Here is a 21,106-nt window from a genome sequence, read left to right as displayed (position 1 = left end):
ATACGACGCCAAGTCCAATTGTCATCCGTCAGGGTCCGAGATCCTGGAGTGGCTGCCGTTGCAAGTTGTGGTGATTCGTCATACGTGAGACCCCCCAGCTGAGAATACGGACACTCGGTCAAACCGTTCATTATTATTATGAATAAATCCGCAGCAGGAGTCAAGACTGGCAGGTTTATTTAATAGCTATGAGTTCCTCTATTTTGTATGTTCAGATAATGAGGAATCAATCAGGTCGCTGGTATCATGTTGGTACGAGTCATGACCTCATCGTGGATCCTTCGCTTGGTTTCTTTAGGGAGGAATCCATGATTGCGTTGCAACTTGCCAGGCCCTCGGGCAGGCAGCAGGCCCGTTCATGCTCCATCGTTCCTTCAGCTCCGTGCTCGTCTTCACGCTTGTGCTTGCCCTCATATTACGAAATTATTAAATAATTACACGAGAAAGATCCGTGCCTGTCGGGAGCGCCTTCTCCGAACTGGAACTACCGTTGCTGCCAAGGGACTTTGACTCTTCATCTCACTCTTCCCCAGACCTTATCAGTCACTTCAACGACTTGCCTTCACCATTCACCTTCACGTTCCTTTTTCATCCTCTTTTCTCATATTTCTGTATTCGATCACCAATCCTCATTCCCTGGACCCGGTAAACTGTATTCCTACTTCACGGGTGCTACCATTGCTGCTTTCTGGATATACTTGACGTTCCACTCCTTGGGTCTGATTGCTGTGGATCTTCAGGCTTTCCACCTTCCTACACACTTGTCCTAGTCATATTCCTTCTCTGCACTGCCCCATCGTCCTGGTTCATTTGGCGCATCCAACACCACTTTTCAGCCTCTTTTGGATATAAGCATATGGTTGCATCACAGTGTCCCACTCCCTAAGCCGGGAAGACCACATATCAACTTGGACTGAACGACGCTAACCATCATCAATACTTCACATTCATGCATCCGTCGCTTCACAATGGTTTTGGTCGATACTCGGGGGACGATAGATTCAAGTTCCGCCCAGGATCAACATCTCCAGGATGGAGACGTGTCCCCAGATCAAGAGCCTCCAACCACGGTCGATGACCCTACTTCTTCCCATTCTGTTTCCCGTTTGGACACGAATACCATCTGGGATGATGGCGTCATTGGCATCAGCATCAGTCGACAGCAGACTCATATGAGGTCGCCAGAAACCCCGATCGCTGAAAAAGCCCGGGCTCTAAATCTAGCCCCGGAGTATCTACAGTCCATTGACTCGGTCGTTGAAGTAGACGGTGACGATGGACACGACGAGTCTGATCCAGTCTTGCAAATTCTGCAGTCTCCATCAGAGGAACCAGGCGTCCTCCCAGACGCACACCATGTGCCTCTGTCTCAGAAAACCAATTCAGACTTGCCACTCGATGCATCAGTTGAACGAATGGACCCTGAGAGAGAAGCTGGAACTGTTGATGACACCGGGGTCTCATCCTCATCGCAACCTCAACCTCCGACACCCTGGCGGTCTGATGCTGTTGTTGAGGGGCAATCGTCGGCTCAGTACCTTCCCACAAACATTCGTCAATCATTGACGCGCTCGTTCCTGGGAAATGCTGGTGAAGGGGGCAGGCGTCGTGCCTCGTCAGGGCCAACTGCCATCTTCAACAATCTACGAAAACTTCTCCCCGACATTCCCTCGCCTTCAATCAACCGGAGTTCTCTCTCCATCGCGTTGTCGAGCACCAGAAAGCCGGGGTCAGATCCGACTACGGCTGCCACGACACCACCTGAGAGGAATCGACCTTGGTGGTCCATCAAAGACGCATCCGAGCGAGATCCACTAGATACAAAACACGCAAAAGTTCTTCCCGAACATCCGAGCTCTCCCCTGTTGCGTCAGTTGGATGGGAATGTCGAGTCGTTGCTAGAGCCAAAAAGTCCCCAATCAATCAGAAGCCTTGTTCGCTCCAACTCTGAAGGTTCCTTATACATTGGGAGGCGAATATCAGGTGTTTCAGCTTACGACGATACCACTGCCTTTGCCGATGTCTCCGAGATGGTCAATTCACGGTTCAAAGCAATAACAGACAGCCTTCAAAATTCTACTCTAAAGCTCCCCAAGATGCCGACTATGCGCCCCTCTCCAAAACGCCACCTGACCCCTGAGCAGGCACAACACTATTCCTATACCACCCTGAAGAACTTGCGGCTATCAAATAAGGCCATTGATGTCGAAACCCCCCAACAGAGGGCACACCCCAAGCTGGCGCACGCTCTGTCTAAACTGACTGGGGATGTGGTCATCTTGGGTGGATATCGAGGTTCGGTCCTGAGGTCTGCGAAACCACCTCACCGACAACTGTGGGTCCCCATCAAAGTTGGCTTGAACCTACGCAAGGTTGATCTCGAAGTCGGCTTATCGCGAGAAGATGAGGAAAACATGGAGCAAACCATTATTCCCTCGGGAATTTTGTCTCACATTGGACCTATTGATATTTGCAGACGATTGTTGAAACATCTAGAAAAGTGCCCCAACACCCGACAAAACAAACTCAGAGTGCACAATTGGGGCTATGACTGGCGATTGAGTCCAGATCTCTTGAGCAAGAGATTGATTACCTTCTTGGAAGGTCTGGAATGCAACCGTGCCGACACACCCCGTCACCAACGAGGCGCGACTATCATCGCTCATAGTCTTGGAGGCTTGATTACAAGACATGCCGTGAACCAAAGACCTGATTTATTTGCGGGTGTGGTTTATGCAGGCACTCCACAGAACTGCGTCAACATTCTCGGACCAATGCGCAATGGTGATGATGTTCTGCTCAGCTCTCGAGTCTTGACGGCTCAAGTCAACTTCACCATCAGGACCAGCTTTGCTTTGCTACCTGACGATGGCCATTGTTTCATCCAGAAGCATACGAACGAAAAGTACCCATTGGACTTTTTTGACCCACGAGTTTGGGAAGAGTATCATTTGTCTCCTTGCATCAAGGCTCCTCTCTGTCGGAATTCCAGTAATGGCGATCGCCGAAAGAGCTTGATCGGACAATTATCTGACAGTCTCCCCTCTCGACCTTCGTGGCTCAATGGACAGATTTCTCAACCTAACGACTCCAAACCTGCAGTCGAAGGTCAGGGGTCGGTTCAATCCGCGCAAAACGCGTTGAACGAGAATGCAGAGGAAATGGTTGGCCCGTCATTGAAATCGGCACAGAACAGCAAACCGAATATAGCAACCACGGTGACGATTCCGAACGAGGCCGCCAAAGAATATCTGGCCAGAGTATTGGCAGAAATCAAGGCTTTCCGACAGCAGCTGAAATTCATCCCAAGCCACCAAGAAGACAATCTATACCCTCCACATGGCTTTATATTTGGAAAGACAGTACCAACGGTGCACAGCGCACGGGTAGCAGACATGGAATCAATCAAGTACGATGATGCATTTGACGATTTGGCATTCGCAGCAGGCGACGGAGTCGTGCTCGCGAGCGCCGCGCAGTTGCCCGCGGGTTACAGATGTGTCAAAGGTGGCAGGCATGAAAGTGACCGAGGACACGTTGGACTATTGGGTGATTTGGAAACTGTGGGCGCATGTCTGGAAGCCGTCATTGACGCAAGACAAAAAGGTGTTGGGTTGGGCAAAAGCTTTTCTGCTGCAGGCAATGAATGATCCATTGGATACTGTAATCATTGCAAGGCACGAGGGAGAGAGAGGCGATGGTGGAGTATCCTCACCTGTTCAAAACAACCTGTAACTGTATGAAATCACTATAAATATAAGGTGTGGCCAGCCCACTGAACAGCTTGTTCTGTGACTTCATGCCGATCGACGACCTTTAGAGAAGAAAATCCAAATCATCACCCTTTTAATGAGGCAATTGATAGAAGTAGGATCTAGATGGTGTTGGGTTAAGTTGTCCATGTCCAGAAGCCACATGATAGTTGTACGAAGCAAAATATACGCTATAGGAGGTCGCCGACGCCAGAAATTGCTTACTAGAATTTTCTACCAACCAGAATGAAGACAAGTTCTTCCAAGGCGCCAAGTATCGATTACGTTACATCGACGGATCTGCAGGCAAAGTACGAATCAGGATTCGATTTCCGCCACGACCTTTCATCATTCAGGACTGTGCTCTAATCTCGTTATCTGCAACCATGGATGAAGACCTCTATCCCATCCACCGTTTTGTTAGAACATCTTTCATCTATAATATATATATATATATATATATATATATTCATCTTGCATAAATGTCTTGATTCCACTCCTTGACTTTTCCTGTTTGAAGTATATCAATATTTACTGTCTTTCCCATATTCTTTTCTTTTGCTGTGTCTAACGACTATTCAACTACTTGATCCAGATTAACGGTTTCACCATGTGTCAAGGCAAGCAACACGAGTTTCTCCAGGCTCTGCCAAAGTGTGAGCATCATATGCATTTGGAAGGTAGGTCTTACTTGTTAAAAAAGCATTTGCTTGTCATTTTGTTGCTCGAAGTTGAGGGTGGAAGAGAGACGAGGCATTGAAATGGGAGCGGCTTGCTACAAATCCAGAAAGATGGTGGTGATTGTGCTATCTATGGCACAATGGACCAACGCAGTGCTGGGGGAGATTGATTTGGCATGATTCCTTCCACTGGCAAAGAGGACGATGAGAGAGAAGAGAAGAGGAAGGAGAAGGGGAGAGAGAGAGGAGGAACGGCAGGAAGGACGTGACCTTGGTTGCTACTTCTTCCCTTTTTGTTCCCACACTTCCTTCCTACTTGTCAGCCATCCAAGACTCCATTCCCATATATACATCAGGCTCTTTTTCATCCATCCATCTTCCAGACACAAGAACTAATCAATTTCTCCGTCTCTTCTCCATCCCACAGGCTCTCTATCTCCAGAACTCCTCTTCACCCTCGCCCGCCGCAACAACATTGACCTCCCCTCGAGCGATCCCGCCTTCCAATCACCATCCTCTCTTCTAGCACGCTATCGTCAATTCACCTCTCTCGATGACTTTCTCCACTACTACTTCATCGGCATGTCGGTCCTCATGTCCGCCGCCGACTTTGAATCCCTGACGTACGACTATTTCCGCATCGCCCACTCCGACGGTGTTCTGCACGCCGAGGTCTTCTTCGACCCTCAGGTCCACATGCATCGCGGCGTGCCGTACGCCGCCGTGGTCGAGGGAATCACTCGTGGTCGAGAACGTGCCATGGCGGATTTTGGCATTTCTAGCGAAATCATCGTTTGTGTGTTGCGCCACTTGCCCGTCGAGGACGGACATGCCATGTATACCGAGCATGCGGTGCCGGATCTTGAGGTTGGAAGGGTCAAGGGTCTGGGTCTGTCGAGTACTGAGTTGGGGAATTTGGGGACCAAGTATACGTCCATTTACTCTGATGCCGAGAACAGGGGGTTCAATCTCACGGCTCATGCGGGCGAGGAAGGCGGTGTTGAGTATATGGCTTCCGCGCTCTATGATCTCCATGTCACGCGCGTGGATCACGGTATCAAGCTTGGACACTCACCGGAACTGATGCGCGAATTCGTCGACCGGAATATCCTGGTCACCTTATGTCCGATGTCTAATGTTGAGTTGAAGTGTGTGACCAAAATAGCTGACCTGCCTCTACGTCTCTATCTGGATCAAGGTGTCAAGTTCAGCATCAATTCGGACGACCCGGCGTATTTTGGCGGCTATATTCTGGAGAACTACTGTCAGGTGCAAGATGCGTTTTCGTTGACAAATCAGGAATGGGGTGTCATCTGTGGCAATGCCATTGAAGGGAGTTGGTGCACCGAGGAGAGGAAGAGTCATTTGAGGGAAAGGCTTGCCAGTGTTTTGCAGATGTTTGAACAGCGTTGATGCAAATGTTGATTCGTTTGGAGAATTGCGCAGTCATGTCATCTCGTCTCATGCTATTTGAGATCCAATCATAGCAGCGCAAGCATGAGGACTGACTTGTCCTGAGGAAAAGGCTGACGATGATTTATTTGGCCTATTCCAACATGCATAAACCATCTGTATCATTATCAATGGGGGTATCTCCTCAACCTAGATGAAGAATGCCATGAACAATACCCATCATCTCTAGCCCATGATTCATTTCTTTACGCTCGCCAGACTCCGGGACAACGACCATTTCTTTCTTCTGTTTGCGATCAAGTGCCCTCCAACGGCACGGGTTGAATGATCCAATCTTGTCTCCGGTTGCTTTGCTTATCAGCGGAATTCATTTTTCGTGTCATAACGTTTCATATCGTGAAGAGTTTTCGAACAAGTTTTTCGACCAGGAAAGGAAAGTTACATGTCGTGAAGGGAAGTGAATCATTAGGCGTCAAGGTCAAATGTCATCTCACCAGCTTGGTCCCAACGCTGACGGTGATAAATTTGACCTCGCGGCCAAAAGAGCGCCAGCGTTCAATTCCACCAGAGACAAGCCAGGGTTGCAAGTTCTTACACTGGCTGACATCAAAAAGCTGAAGCTTCTGACAGCCCTCCAAAATACTTTGCACACCAAGGCCAGTCACCCGGACGCAACCTCGAACGGCTAATTGCTTCAGGTTGGTCAAGTGTAAGCCAATCGATCTCAGGCTGGGGTCAGAAACAGCGCTGCCGCAGAAGGACATGTTGAGATGAGTCAGATTGGGACAACCTAACGCTAAGACCTCTGTCGCGGTGTCGGAAAGTGCACAACAGAACGACTGTGTAGTGATAAGTTAGAGTCAATCACACTTTCCACCTGCATGCCGACTTACCAGATCAAGCTGTCTCAACCCGTTCCCTGCCCCGTTGACCAGCCATATGATACTTTGATCGCTCAAATACGTGCAATCCGCCAGACAAAGCCGCTTTAGTTTCTCAAATCGAACGTTGCCCCAATACTGAAACCCTGCGTCTGTGATGGTGGTACACCGCGTAAGGTCCAATGACTCAATTCTCTCTTTTGCATGGGTCGCGATATGTGCCATAGTTCGATCCGTAATGTGTTTGCAATAGCTCAACGTCACAGTCTTTAGGTCAGGACAGCCAAATACGGTTCCAGCAGCAGGAATGACTTGAGCATTGACCTTGGTGTTGAGCGCGGGTCGCTGTGACTTGTTGCGACTACTTGAGGATTGTTGCCCGGTAGAAACCCACCCCACGATTCGAGCCAGTAAAGTATCGCTGACTTTGCGACAATTACTGAGATCAACCTCTTTCAAGCCACGCGCCTGGTTCGCCATTTCCAATATCGAAGCCGCTGTCACGTCCCAAACGCTCTTCATCCGCCAGGTGTGGACATTGGCGCCGCACTGATTGACCAAAGCAGCAAAACCTTCATCAGTAATGTGAAAACAATTACTGATATCGATCAGGACTGGTCTGTTCCCAACAAATGGGCATATGCGGTTGATGAGCATCTGATCTGTGATTTTTCGGTTGTACTGTGATAGATCGAGGTGGGAAAGTAGATTGGGAGCAGTATTTAATACATTTTGCCAGTGCAAGGACACCGATTGAGATCGCATCAGATCATTCAAGTCGAGATGTGCAAGAATCAAAGGTAAAAGCTGGTCAGGAATTGAACCACGATTCGAACCACGGCTCGACCGTGATCGGGGCTTTGGTCGTCCGCCGGGAGAGAAAGGATCAGAGAATGGAAATCCCAAACCTTTGTGCTCGGAGATAGGTGAGGGTGTTCCCGATGCGGAGGTGCGTGGAGAATGGCCACTAACACTCGTAGGGGAAGCTCGAGGAGACCGGCGCTTGTCTTTTCCTGACTCGTCGGGGGGCATCGGTGCAAGAGAGCCTCTTCTCGATCTAGAACGCACCTTTTCAAGACCTTGGCTGAGAAAGGGGTCCGGGTCAGAGGGTTTCAGCGGAAGCGGCTCGTCTGCCTGGCATGGTTGGGCAGAGCTGCTAATCTCGGCTTCAGTAAAAGTCACTCTGGGGCCATGGGGTATAGGGCTGGACGCCCTGCCCTTGTCGGCTATTGCCAAATCATGAATGTCTGGTGTTGTGTCTGTATCGTTCATGACCACATCATTCTCCGAGGCGGTTTTCAATCTCTCCTTTGCCGTATCTTCGATCTGTCGGAGGACCTCTGGAGGACATTTGTCCAAGAACTCAGCCAATACGTGTTCTGAGATCATCAAACATTCGACTTGAGTGACCGATCGAACAGTTGCAGTCCTTCGATCTGTCAGGGACAAGCTGACAACCTCGCCAAAGTATTGACCCGGTCTCAGTCGAGCCTTGATGTGTGGTGTTTTCGGAACTCCATTGGGGAGATGATTTGCCGTTTTCCTGGCGTCTGAAGTGGCGTGGATTCTCTCATTTAGGACCTCAACTTCGCCGCGAACAATAAAGTATATCTCTCTTCCTCTGGTATCCTGCTTAATGATGTCGGTGAAGGGGGTGAAACTGCGTGGTTGTGCATTGAGACCGAGGAAATGGAGTATGTCAGACGGCAGTGAGGCAAAGAGTGGAAGCTCTTTCAAGGTGGCTCGAATGTTAACCAAGCCATGACCTAGCGCACTTGCAGTCGAAATGTCGGCAGTTCCAGGGCTGGGAGACTTTCTTCGTTTGCTAGACACAGCCCCATCGTTTCCATCTTGATCCATGTCGACATCTTCGCCAAAAGCGCTGCGCGCTCGCTTCGAACCTCTCCTCTCATGTATAGCAAGGTCTTCGGAGCCTAGCTGGATTTGGGCCTTCTTCTTTAACAGTTGTGTATAACGTTCAGAGGCTTCTTCTCGAATGGCTCGGTCGACGTCGGGATACCGGGGTAGGATGGTCTGCAAGTCTTCCTTTTTCAAAGCAAGAACCAAACAACGGGTCCGAGCGACGACGGTGGCAGTGCGAGGGAGTTCCATGAGGATACCAATCTCACCAAAGAATGCGCCGGCCTTGAGTTCCGCATAGGTGCTCTCACCATCTCTGGAGGTGACGGCGACGGCACCGCGGACGAGCCAGTACATGGACTTTGCATCGTCGCCTTCGGTGAGAATGTAGTCGTTTGTATTGTGTAATTGAGGTTTGAGCTGAACGACAATCTCGGCGAGAAAGGAATCGGGGGTGCCTTGGAAGAGCGGGAAGGAGCGAATGCGGTCGATCAAGTCTAGAGGGAGACCCTGGATCTGCGATGCTGCCAGTGGGGATTGCCTGACAGGACGAGAAGGGTTGACCTGGGAGTCAAACTTGCGGACTAGAGAGACTTCGGCAGAGGGGGGTGATGCGGTGCGACCGTGATATGGGGACAGAGCCCTTCCATGATGGCGCCTCATTTTGCCTTGAGGTTGGGTCCCCAAACCACTTGTTCAAACAAGATGAAGCACTGCTTGGTATTTATTGGGCCTCATCCTGTGATCGCGGCCATGATGCGACCGAACAAGGTATGATGGGGGAGAGGTTGGAAGCGTGGAGGACTTCAATGTGTGCGGGTTTCGGAGTTGAGAGGAGGCAGCAGGTGTGATCAATGTGCCGAGAGGCTAGAAATGCTTTGTGTTGCTCTTTGTATTCAATTTTATTCTTTGCCCCAGTCAAGTTTTGCAAGTCAAATACGGTACATTCGATGGGACAGGTTGTGGGTGTGTGTGAAGGAGTGGGTGACGGTGAAGCGTGACTTTTTTTCCGACGATGGGATGACGTGCAAGCTGGGAGAGTAGCGATGGAAGGAGGGCAAGTGTATTTGGACACCAAAAGGCTGTGGCGGAGGGGATGGACCAATGCAATGGTCGGTCGCTTAAGCAGGCTACTAATAAACGTGTAATCCGACTGGAGTGGTTAGCATGTAGGAAACCGCGGACAGGAAGGATGCATGCGATAGGATGATGTGTTGCAGACGAGCAGCGAGTGAGGATGTGTAGTTGTATAATCAGATTGGGGCCGGATGGGATGGTTGGCAGGCCTGCGGCTTGCACCGCGTTTCGGATGAGTTAAAGAATGGAGTCAGTAACACAAAGTATCTTTCACAGAGGCGGTTAGCCCCTCGGCCCCTCGGCCCTGGCGTGGTGCTGTATGAGCATGCCACACATGCGTAGGTCCGGAGTAGATACCTAGCTGTTTAGCGACGGCTAGAAAGGCCTAGATGCCCTCAACGCGGAGACCCTGAAACCCGGAGGGTCAAGGTTTGTAGGTGAGGGGCAAGTCAAAGAAAGAGTGGAACAGATAAATGCATGCACATGCTGTCCATCATAGAAAGGTTCTCGGCCTCCCCTAGGACTTGGTTCCATCAATGCTGTTTAATGCACTTGAGTGGTACCGATAGGTACCTAGGTAGTCAGAAATGGGCAGCTTCCATGGTACCTCAAGAGCATCGAAATAGAACAAGGAAAGACGATGATGTTTATCAAGACCTGAGTGTGTACCTTGACCGCCTAGTTAAACACATGATAGGCATCAAGCGCCGCAAATGTCATCCGTCTTTAGCGGGGAAGACGAGTTAGGGATACACTTTGTCGGCCCCGATCATGCTTTCCGACAGGAACTCGGCTGGGAATATTATATTTACATGTACATAGACATTCTACCTGTATATCCTTGCAACTCAAGTTTCAGGAAGATGGATTTTAATCATGCAAAGAGTAGAGGAGATATCTCATCGGACGGTGCTCATATGTATTAGAGACAAACTTAAGCACCCATAGGTCATACAGGTACACAGATTAAAGGCATGATTACACTTTCCTGGGGACACTTTCCTGGGGCCGAGGGGCGCTGCCTGCGCCAAATGCCGCCCAAAGGCCACGACAAGCCACAGCTTCCACTTGCAACTCAACATGTCCTCATCGCTCACGGAGATATTCAACTCCTGACGAGTCAGAGATCAGAGCTAGAAGAAATTGGTCCTTATCCCTGTGTAAGGAGATCCTGGCGCTGCGGGAAGACCTTGTTCTTTAACCATTGAAGGTATCCAGGCGGAGATCCTTGAAGGGTAGCCACCACATCCTGTGCCAATCCATACGCGAGTGAATATCGAAGTGCGTGTCTGGCTGTACCCGCAGCTGCAAAACGGTCGAATCTCTGCTTCCAACTATACAAACCAGCCACAGTCATGGCGGCAATCACGGTGCTGGCTGCGTCTCGCTGACCCATGGCTACCTCATCGTCTTTCCGTGCAAATATGCGAGCCCGAGATCGATCGACCACTTCCTCCGTGGCCATGAACAATGTTGCCCAGAGAGTGCACACGCTGCCGAACTTGAAGCCTTCCTTCATTCCACCTAGCATCATATTATTGTTCTTGGACTTGTGATAGAGATACCATCCCTTCTCTGTGACAGGTAGACGGTGGGCGTTCTCAGCACGAAACCTTGCTCCTGCTTTGATAGATCCATGAGAGGAGCCCGTTGCAAACCCAGTAAAGAAGGCTGCTGTCATGAGCAACGGTGCTCGAATAAGGACGGGCACGGTAAGGCGCTCGTTGGGCCAGCCAGTGATCCGAAATGATTCCTCATCTTGGGCTACATCGTGATATGTTGTTGGCTGCTGGTCGGCGAGGGACTCTTCAAGGGATTGCTCATGGGATTGTTGAGGAGTGTCGGTGGTTTCATCGGAAAACTCGAGTGCAGGTCCTGTTTGACCTCGTGACTGTTGCGGCGCAGATGTGAATGGCCACATGGGGACGAAACCAGTGGGGGGAGTTGGTGAAGCACAGAAGTTCAATCAAGTATCTGCCATTGTTCTGGATGCGTCAAAGAATCACAGAACCATGAGATGATATGTTTAAGAGCTGGCTGCGTCTTCAATTTTCAGCGTCGAGTGTAGAGGATGATAGGCGGACAGTAATTTTGGCAAGAGATTTGAGTTGCGGGGAGCTAAAGAAGCCTTAAGGCACCGAGTCTGATGGCATGGGTGCTTCGAGCCTTACGCTGCCAGGCCTGTCACGCCTGCATGACACCAAAGGTGCGAAGGACATCTCGCGCCAAATGGGTCCACCCTCGATCTACAATACTCGTATGTCCTCTTCGATCATGTACAACTACCCTGCCATATCTTGAACACCAAAAACAACAGCAACCATTCCTCACGTGTATCACAACCAAGCCATAATTGTAGAGAAATCCCTCGACCAGACAATATGACAGCCGCCACATTCAATGCCGCTGAGAGCCTCTCACTACTTCCTACCTCAGACTCAATAACCCTCCTCTTCAAACATGACAAGTCGACCACTCTACTCTCTGTTTTGCCGGCCACTCCTCTCGTCGAGATTAAAGCCCTTCTTGTCGCCGCATTACGCTCCCGAAACATCACCACATTCCCGAACTCGCCAACATCACTCCCAGAAGACGCTGAAGACCTCGAGTTCGGAATTCTAGTGGATAAAAAAGATCCAAGCCAGGGATGGGTGTCTTTAGAGACTTCTGGAGATGATAACTCCTCCAAAGGAAACAAGAAGAAGACTGGCGGCAAAGGCACTACCAAAACACAAGATCCCATCGGCGTAGGCTTGACCGATGGGTGTTGGCTTGCATACAGACTCAAGTCGACCTCGCCGTCCAAGTCTCAAGACCACGGAGATACTGAACCAGCCTCGACAGAGGTTGAGATCGAAGAGGATCCCGGTTGGAATGTCGTCCTGCCTAGTTTCGACGACGAAAACGAGTGAACTCGACCGAAAATGTTCCACATTTCCCTCAACACTCATATTAGACTACGACACCACTTTCCTCACGGTGCTAAAAGCATCACGAACGCTGTCCAGAAATGTCTTTCGTGCAAAGAGCTCCAAAGAAATTATTCCCAAGGACAGGACCAGGCAACAGACTATCCAGGGTATATCTACAGTGCCCCTTCATTTCTCTACCTACACACCGGGGTATGAAGATCCCCCGTCACCATTTCATTGGCTGTGACCCCGATATTGAGGCTGAGTCGTGTGCGTCCTGGCTTTCTTTCGACTGGAATGACGACCAGTCACCAATACGCCGCAAATCTGCCCTCTCATGCAGTGCGGGGGGTTGTTGATGCCTGTTTTAGAATCTTATTGCTTGGCGACAGCCTGAGGGGCGCCTCGAGCCCCTCGGCCCTTGGATGGGCCAGGGAGAAGGAGAGACACTAAGTACCGGGAATCCTGGGGGCCAAAGCTGAACATGCATCATTTTGCATTCCGCAGCCAAACTAGACGGGCTGGGCTTGTTCAAGTATTCAGCTGAGATGGTAGTGTACGCACGCTGCTAGCTTGCTCTTCCAGCACTCGTACATACTGTACTTGTTCTGTAGATTGTGGCAAGCGATGTGGGCAGTCAGATCTCGGCTGCCGTATCCAACAGACTACGAACAAGTGACACAAGAACGTGGAGTCTATGGAGTCGGTCCTTCAACCGGTCTCTTTAGAGTCAATCCATAGACATGATAAGCGGCTTTAAATTCGCTAATAAGACCTAGTCGTAGTCTGCGTGCTGCTTACTCTCCCCTCCATCTCTGGCCTTGGTTCAAGGCTTCCTGGATCCAGGGACAGGTGGTTGACTTGTTGTGCCTTGATTCCGTCCTGTTCCCTTGCATTTCCCTACCACAGTTGTCAGTCCCGTCCGTCTTTCTTCCGTTTTGTTGTTGCGTTCCACAACGTCTCCTCTTCCCTTACTCCATCCCGCCCCAAATGCCCCAGACCGACCTTTGACTGCAATTGACCCCTTGCTCCAGTCACAAATCAACACCTTCACATTCAATGCGGCTGTTCAAACCGAACAAGTCGCAAGCCTCAATAGATCGACTCTCAGGCTCTCGCGACGGAAGTCCTACGTCGGATTCGCCATATTCTCAATCCCAAGTGGCACATAATCACTCCCGCTCACAGCAGCCTCACCCCAGCTACAGTGGAGCACAGCAATTTGATTCATCCAACCCTCACCCTGACCGCTTCTCACAACATCAACAACTTCCACACCACCCACACCATCTTGTCCACCAACAACAACAGCAGCAGCAGCAGCAGCAGCAGCAGCAGCAGCAACAGCAGCAACAACAACACCAACACCAACACCAACAACCACTGCCACCACCACCGCAGCAGCAGCCGCAACAACCTCCTCAGGAACAATTGCAGCCTTCGTCCACTTCTCCTTACCTACCTCAAGATCCCCACTCGCATCCTGCTCCGCACCTTGGTCGAAGTCAAAGTGGTCGTGCTCCTTCAGCTGCAGATGTTTATGGCGCTGAGAGCCAACAGCCTAGTGTGAACATTATACCGCCTACATCTCACCAGAACCTCGCTCCCCAGGCCGCTGCTCCCGTCCCCGGTCAGACTCAGTTTGGTCAATCGAGAAACGTTCGAAGCGAAAAGGAGAACAAGAAGTCCAAGCGTCACTTTATATCTGGAGTCTTCAAAGATAAAGGAAAGGACGACGACAAGGACAGGGACAACAAGTCGAGCGATTCTCGCAGAGGTGTCGGCCGTTCCAGTTCTGTACACCTGTTGAGAAAAACAAACCAGGACTATCCCCAAAATCGAGAGTCCTACTCACAGCAGAACTCACCTCAGCAATATCAACCTCGTCACTCGGTCCTGTACCCAGGCACGGAACCATTGAGTCCTTCACAGACCTCAATAGACGCCGCAGCCGAGCGCTACCAAAACCCATCTGGACACAGTCCCGATCGATTTGAGTCCTCCCACCCTCAGCATTCTCAACCGCCAGTTGACTATCACGAGGACGGGCCATCATTTAGCCCCCAACAAGAGACATATCAACCCTACCGCCAGGACGATTCATCCAACGTCTCCGAACATTATCTGCCGTACCAGGGCCAGCCGACCAGACCAGTTCAAACCAGTTCAGATCAATACTCCCAGCTACGCCCTCCTTCTCAAGCCTCCCTCGCACCCCCTTCTCCAATCAACCACCCCCTTCCATCTGATACCCGTGTCCCGTCTGGTCCTGTCCCCAACCGTTTCTCGACCCAGATCACAGCTCCAGCCCCCCCGCCTCAGCCATCGCAGCAGATGGCACGAGATCGGGAAGGCCCATCCGGCAGCGTTCGCCAACAACGAGAACCCCGCAACGAAGAGATACAGTATCAAAGCCAGCAGGACCCTCGAGTGAGAATGTCACAACAGGTATCTGCAGATCAAGGTCGAAGCACACCACCTCCTCGGAGTCGAGACGACATCAATCAACTCGATTATCACCAGTTGCTGCAGCGTCATGAAGAGTTGCAAGCCAAGTATTCCAAAGTAAAGCGCTACTATTTCGAGAGAGAAGCCCAAGTCACCCAGTTGCAGAACACGGTCGCCAATCAACGACTCTCCATGTCAAAGACGTCGCTTGATGACTCTCAGTACACTGCCAGATTTGAACGACTCAGTAATGCCATCAACAATCTGGCATTCAATATCCGAAAGAATTGGCGAGCAGTTCCTCCATGGCTTCGCCATGTGTGTAACCAAGATGCCCACAGTGTCGGCACAAAAGAGATGACGGCTGTTGGCAGAGCGTGCATCAGCCGGTGGCTGTTCGAAAGCATCTTCGAACGCACCTTTCATCCAGGAATCGATCCAGGCCTATCCGCACAACTCAAACACGTTGAAAAGGTCCTCCGTCGATCCAGTCAAGGCATTCCCCTCACCGATGAGCAGCGTGATGATCTGACCACCAAGATCACCACCTGGCGGCTGACGACAATCGAGGGTCTCCAAGACGTTCTGGAATCCCACCAGGCTGAACAATACATCGAGACAATGAACAAGGTCTTTACACATCAACTCACCGAATCGTTGAAAGCGAATCTCACAGAGCCACCGCCACCTGACTTGGCTGAGGGAGTGGCAATGATTGTCAGTCAAGCTATTGGCATTGCTCGCAATATTCCCTGCGAATCCCGAGACATCTGCGTTGAATATTTCATGCCTGGAACGCCTATCAACGAGGTTTACATGAAGCTTGAGCCTCAGATGACCCCTCTCACAAACCCCGGCCCTGATGAACGATTGATGGCACTTCAAGCACAGCAAGCTATGCAAGACGCGCAAGACGCGGAAAGCACAGCAAGCACTGACGACGCGAGGGAGAGAGAGGTTGAGGCGGAGATTCGTGAAGCGGCCGGAAAAGCTGCAGGGCAACCCTCCCAAGTATCCGTCGGCAGTGGACGCAACGAAAGTGCGACAAGCTCCGCGTCTCAGGGGACTGTCAAAGGGCTGTCGGACAAGTCGTCGAAAAAGTCCTCATTTTTGGGTGGATTTGTATCCAAGAAACCGGCACCATCGTCGCGAAATCCTTCCAGCGCTCAAGATCGGGATCGTGGCAATGACGCAGCAAGCAACAATTCAAGTGAGCGTGAGACGGAGCTCGGTCGCAATGTCGGCGCCCGGGAGAGCATGGCGGTCAATCCTGCTCAACTGGCAGCACAGGTCCCCGGGGCTAATCAAGGCAGGATCCGGTTTGCCGCATTTGTGGCGATTGAGGTCAGGGGTAAAGGAGGTCCAGTAGCAGCAGCGGAACGACAAGCCAACAAGGCTGCCGAAGCAGGCAGTGCGGCTGGAGGATCAAGCCGAGACAGCAGTGTCAATGTACTATTCAAGGCACCGGTCTATGAGTATTGAGAATGAACCTAGCGATTGGGGCACATGTGATGGTGTCACGGCCAGGCACATGAACAATTCGAATGAGGAGTGAAAACATTGTTCGTCGATCGTCGACACGGCCCACTGAGAGCCTGACACACATATTCCGTGATCAATGAATTAATCTAGTACAGTGAATGAATCAAGTAAGATGGACGAACAATTAAGGTAGATAATCTACTTTGAAGATTTGATATAAATGTCTAAGGCGATCTCTAAAAAAGGAAGATGACTTTCCAATTGCTGCTGCCACTTGGTCAGACCAATCATCACAGCTATGCTTTACCATAAAGAAATGCGCCCCTCGGCCCCGTGCCCACCTACAATAGGTTTTTGGGAGCATGCCCATGCGCCAAATTGTGATTGTTTTATTAGGAAGACCCCGGCACCAAATTGGCGCAGACAATATTCCCATTTGGACCGAAAAAGGAGCTCTACATGGTCAGTAACATGCAGGCAACAAGCGACAATCAGCAATCAGCAGGAACAGTATGATCTGAGCTGGTCATGGCCAGCCCGTTGACATGGCAATTGGTGCCAGCTGCCAATAATCACTCGAGGTATCCTTGGATGTACATGGTGAGACATCAGAATATTCCCAAGGTGCGGGTGTACAGGCGTGAAGAACCTTGCGGGACCTTGCTGGGTATGTTCCCTGGAATGGATGGGATAGTCGAAGAAGCGAGCACATGTATATCGAGACTTGAGGCTAAGATCGTAAGCCTTGGTCTGAGACGGTATTGCTGGACAAGGGAGCACCGGGCGGCTGCAGTCTGCAGGACGAGATGTTCTGCCTGGGCTCCCTGGTGCAAGCATGGCGCCACTGTAGGTATTATTGAAGCGACGAGCAGGTGAAGAAGGATGATGCCATGGGGTCATGTCAGTGAATTGCTGGAAAGGTTGGCACGTTGGCAAGGATTCGTTCCAGAGAGACTTGACTTCGCTTGGGCTGGACGAGCTCTCGACCCAACTACCATTATTGGGATTGGTCTATAGGCGCTAAGCTAGGCATGCCCAGTTAAGTTTAGCTAGGTCGACCTTCCTGTCTGTTGCTGCGATTGCTCATATGTGATCCCTGGCGACTGTAGCCCCAGGCGGCTGTTGTGTATCAGGGGCACCCTCGGCCCCTCGGCCTTCCCTGACTGGAGTCGGTGGAGCCCTGGTTGATCTCCTCATTTTGGGGTGGCAGTGATGATAATTAGCGATCAACCAAAACGATGTTCCCCTAACTTAGGCTAGAGAGTTTGGGGACCCTGGAAGACCCTTGGGCAGCGCCGCGACGGCTGATGGTCTTTCAGGGAACGAACCATGGAGGCACGGAGGTTATAGTAGTAGGTAGGTAGGCATACCCCGGCACGGCGCCTCGGGCCACAACTATGCCGCCAAAAGGCTCAAGCTCTTTAGGCTATGCGGGCCTTCCCTCTAGCTTCTCGGGCATGAATGCTTGAGTATTGGAATCTCTGCATCACTTTGACTCCGCATTTTTCAAATTCTGAGACTTTTTTTAATCTACACACCTTGGACTCTTGAGAAGAAAACGACCGTTATCCCAACACGTTGATTCGCCAGCCATCGACGTTGTTTGCTCTCTTGCAGCAACCGATTGTCTCTTACTCCCATCCTAGACATTCCTGGGTCCTCCGCAGACAAGGTAGTTACCCCAAATTTAAGACATAGGCAACTACTCCCCCAGCATCTCGTGGACCTTCAAATTCAAAGCATGGCACTTGCTTCTATGCGGCCTTCTCTCTGCCTTTGCCCCATCGTCCTACGTTGCGCATGAATGAATCTCTCTATGCCTGGCACGGCCAATAAGATTGAGGATCCATGCCAGGAATGTCGAGGTGTGTGAATAGCCTTCTCATCCATCCTTTCATTTGATCCCACGACTTACGCTGGCGTCTGCTTCTCCAGAGCGACATCTCAAATGTAAGCACCCATTCCGCACGCGTCCGCGCTTGGCCGTGCCTCTCTCTGCCTGATTGCATCTGCAGCACTGCCTGTCCACTTTTCATCCTTCTTTCCCTCCTCCTCTCCAGCCGGCCTTGCGCTGAGCTCCCACCAAATACCCTCTGATACTGACCGGTCACTAGGCGATGACAGCCGGCCAAAATGTAAGCAATGCGAAAGGCTAGGTCAAAAGTGCAGGAGGGGCAAGGGCAAGCTCAAGTTTCGCCACGGTTCCAGCGCCCGCTATGACACCAGTTTTGCCAAAGACCAGACATGGTTGGAACAGACCAAAAGTGGTAAGTCTCGTGTTACTCGAGTTCTTTGAGCATCCAGTGGTCGAGTGTGACAGTGGTTTGGAGGTCCCAGTCCCTGTCGTTCGTGTACAACGGACCTGCTGTCACCCCCCATAACATGCCATGTTCTGTCATGCGCTATGCAAGACACGCTGTCAATTCCCATTTGAACATGGGCCTTGTGGTATTTGCAATTCATGGTCAATTCTCATCACCGCTCAGCGCTGACCAGCTCGGAACCCTCAGCAAAGTTCCAATTCGTGGATCAGGGCCCAGAGTTGGAAAACTACTATTCCCAAGATGATATAGTGGTTACCACCGCAAGACCGCAGCCTCAGGACCCAAAGCTTGAAGAACCTATCGGTGACAAGCGATACGAAATATCTGTTGGGACCTCCCCAGCCGTCTACAGTGCGCCTGCAACCGAAGCAGCATTCTTGTCACCTCAGCCAACCCACGAGACGGTCGTGGGACACTCGCCTATAAAAAGACGACGCACGGCCGACTCTACTACGCAACCCCATCGACCTCGGTGGTCAGATGGCGCCTATGACCCCATTCGTTCGCAATATCGAATGTATGACCCTCCCAAACCGTTTGGTCCTGTCAACGCAGAAGACTCCCCATACATGCCAGCCCAAAGGCATGTGCCTAAATTGGTCGAGGCTGAATATCGTCGTTTGGCCGATGCCGACGCTGCCACGATCCCGGCGGAGCCTGAATTGTCTCCAGCGACATGGAAAAAGGAGTTTTATTGGCCAAACCCGTTCACAACTACACAATGTGCCTGTCTGATGCGATACTACATCCAACATTTGGCACCATGGGTGAGTGCACTTTGTCACGGTCGAAATGGTAGCTAATGACAATAGTTTGACGTTGGCGACCCAGCGCGACACTTTACCTTGACGGTCCCACAACGTGCGAGGAGGTGCCCACCTTTACTCAATGCAATCTTCACCGCCGCTTCGAGGCACATGGCTTCGAGGCCTGAGATCAAGCCGGTCGATGGCATTGGACATTATAGTGACATCCCATTGCCGAATCTGACCGCCGACACAGCATTGAAGTACCACAACGCCTGTATTGCGTACCTGATCAAACTCTCGACCGACGCCGAGCATGTCAGAGACGAGGATCTATTGGCAGCGGCCGTCATTTTGAGGTATTACGAAGAGATTGATACAACAATCACCGGAAAGGACAGCGAGACATTTCTTCACACGTTCCAGCTGTTTGTCCATGCCCAATCCAGCCCATACTCGGACATTCTGCTGGATGGAACGGCGCCGCAGTATCTTCGGCCAGGATCGACCATGCGCCTTCGAGAGAATGCTCTGGCTTACCTCAAGAGTTTTCAACACGCGACATTTCGAGTGGCATTACGGCAAGAGACTACAATCGCATTCATGAAGCAAAGAGCTGTTAGACTACCGTTGCAAGCATGGTCTATCCTTCAAGGGTTTGAGGAGGTGGAAGACTTTGTCTGGTCTGATCGACATCTTTACCACTGCGCCCAAGTTCTTCAATATTGCTTTGGCGGGGATCTGACATCTGGCAGAGCCGGTCTAGATCGATGGAACGAACTCAAAGACTTTGAAAACCAATGGGCTGAGGCGAAACCGTTGACGTTCTCACCCATTTACTACGAGGACGCGGACCGAGCCAAGGGAAAATATCTCCCTCAAATTTGGTACATGGCCGAGACGCACATCACTGGCTTACTCCATCTGGACCTGTCACGGATCTTGCTGACGGTGTACAATCCCAACATTCCACTCATTGGGCCAGGAGCTTCGGTGGCACGTCGAAGGATTGCCGACGAGGTTCATGACATTGTGCTTCGACTGTGTGGCACGGCGGTATCAGCGGCATCCCAACCGGCAATGGTACAGGCATATATGGCGATTGCTGTTTGTGGAGCATACTTCTCGGATCCCGACGAACAGGATGTTCTACTGAAGATTTTGGATCGACTAGAAGACGAGTTTGGCTGGCCAACCAGCAAGACAGCACTGGAGTTAAAGCGGGAATGGGGTCGGGGGTGACATGCTTCAGTTCTTAGGATTATTTCTCGTGAGGATTTCGGATTCTTTCTGACGAAAAAATGCCATCGACGATTCCTACTGTGCTGCATCAATGGGAAGGATGGTGTAACAGGATATACAATGTTAGGACAGCTGGACAGCTACGAGGATTGGTACGATAAATAACATGGGGCGTTGGATCTTGACGACGCTGCCCGCTTCACAACGCATTTTTGCTATGGTCTTCTGTCAGATACTGAGGCGGGCGACATTGAAATGTAGAGACTTGTTTACTGGTACTGCTGATGAT

At 50.9% G+C, this 21,106-nt stretch overlaps 7 protein-coding genes across 8 annotated transcripts; 5 read left to right on the top strand and 2 right to left on the bottom strand.

Moving 5' to 3' along the window:
• The first annotated feature begins 488 nt into the window (after nucleotides 1–488).
• PV10_01134 (uncharacterized protein) lies at nucleotides 489–3,771 on the top strand. The gene has a single exon (XM_016365301.1). The coding sequence runs from the start codon at nucleotides 969–971 to the stop codon at nucleotides 3,648–3,650; it is 2,682 nt and encodes an 893-aa protein (XP_016228950.1). The 5' UTR covers nucleotides 489–968; the 3' UTR covers nucleotides 3,651–3,771.
• A 362-nt stretch (nucleotides 3,772–4,133) lies between these two features.
• On the top strand, nucleotides 4,134–6,061 carry PV10_01133 (adenosine deaminase). The gene is made up of 2 exons (XM_016365300.1): nucleotides 4,134–4,432; nucleotides 4,860–6,061. The coding sequence occupies exons 1-2, from the start codon at nucleotides 4,363–4,365 to the stop codon at nucleotides 5,843–5,845; spliced, it is 1,056 nt and encodes a 351-aa protein (XP_016228949.1). The 5' UTR covers nucleotides 4,134–4,362; the 3' UTR covers nucleotides 5,846–6,061.
• PV10_01132 (uncharacterized protein) lies at nucleotides 5,955–9,845 on the bottom strand. Its single transcript, XM_016365299.1, has 2 exons — nucleotides 6,739–9,845; nucleotides 5,955–6,684 (listed from the first exon to the last, which is right to left on the bottom strand). Exons 1-2 carry the CDS (start codon nucleotides 9,247–9,249, stop codon nucleotides 6,331–6,333), a joined length of 2,865 nt encoding a protein of 954 aa, XP_016228948.1. The 5' UTR covers nucleotides 9,250–9,845; the 3' UTR covers nucleotides 5,955–6,330.
• A 712-nt stretch (nucleotides 9,846–10,557) lies between these two features.
• Nucleotides 10,558–11,731, bottom strand: PV10_01131 (uncharacterized protein). The gene has a single exon (XM_016365298.1). It carries the CDS (start codon nucleotides 11,582–11,584, stop codon nucleotides 10,814–10,816), a length of 771 nt encoding a protein of 256 aa, XP_016228947.1. The 5' UTR covers nucleotides 11,585–11,731; the 3' UTR covers nucleotides 10,558–10,813.
• A 313-nt stretch (nucleotides 11,732–12,044) lies between these two features.
• PV10_01130 (uncharacterized protein) lies at nucleotides 12,045–12,621 on the top strand (the record flags this gene model as incomplete). Its single annotated transcript, XM_016365297.1, has 1 exon — nucleotides 12,045–12,621. The coding sequence occupies one exon, from the start codon at nucleotides 12,045–12,047 to the stop codon at nucleotides 12,573–12,575; it is 531 nt and encodes a 176-aa protein (XP_016228946.1). The 3' UTR covers nucleotides 12,576–12,621.
• A 773-nt stretch (nucleotides 12,622–13,394) lies between these two features.
• PV10_01129 (uncharacterized protein) lies at nucleotides 13,395–16,680 on the top strand. Its single transcript, XM_016365296.1, has one exon. It carries the CDS (start codon nucleotides 13,635–13,637, stop codon nucleotides 16,503–16,505), a length of 2,871 nt encoding a protein of 956 aa, XP_016228945.1. The 5' UTR covers nucleotides 13,395–13,634; the 3' UTR covers nucleotides 16,506–16,680.
• A 1,377-nt stretch (nucleotides 16,681–18,057) lies between these two features.
• Nucleotides 18,058–21,092, top strand: PV10_01128. Of its 2 annotated transcripts, XM_016365294.1 has the most exons (5): nucleotides 18,058–18,370; nucleotides 18,441–18,455; nucleotides 18,620–18,772; nucleotides 19,016–19,596; nucleotides 19,642–21,092. In XM_016365294.1, exons 1-5 carry the CDS (start codon nucleotides 18,310–18,312, stop codon nucleotides 20,815–20,817), a joined length of 1,986 nt encoding a protein of 661 aa, XP_016228943.1. In that variant the 5' UTR covers nucleotides 18,058–18,309; the 3' UTR covers nucleotides 20,818–21,092. The 2 variants fall into 2 exon arrangements, with proteins under 2 accessions (XP_016228943.1, XP_016228944.1); XM_016365295.1 differs by having other exon boundaries at nucleotides 18,058–18,455.
• Nucleotides 21,093–21,106: the final 14 nt, after the last annotated feature.

Source organism: Exophiala mesophila (genome assembly GCF_000836275.1).
Source record: "Exophiala mesophila strain CBS 40295 unplaced genomic scaffold supercont1.1, whole genome shotgun sequence".
Lineage (NCBI taxonomy): Eukaryota > Fungi > Ascomycota > Eurotiomycetes > Chaetothyriales > Herpotrichiellaceae > Exophiala > Exophiala mesophila.
This window is presented reverse-complemented; position numbering and strand designations above follow the sequence as displayed.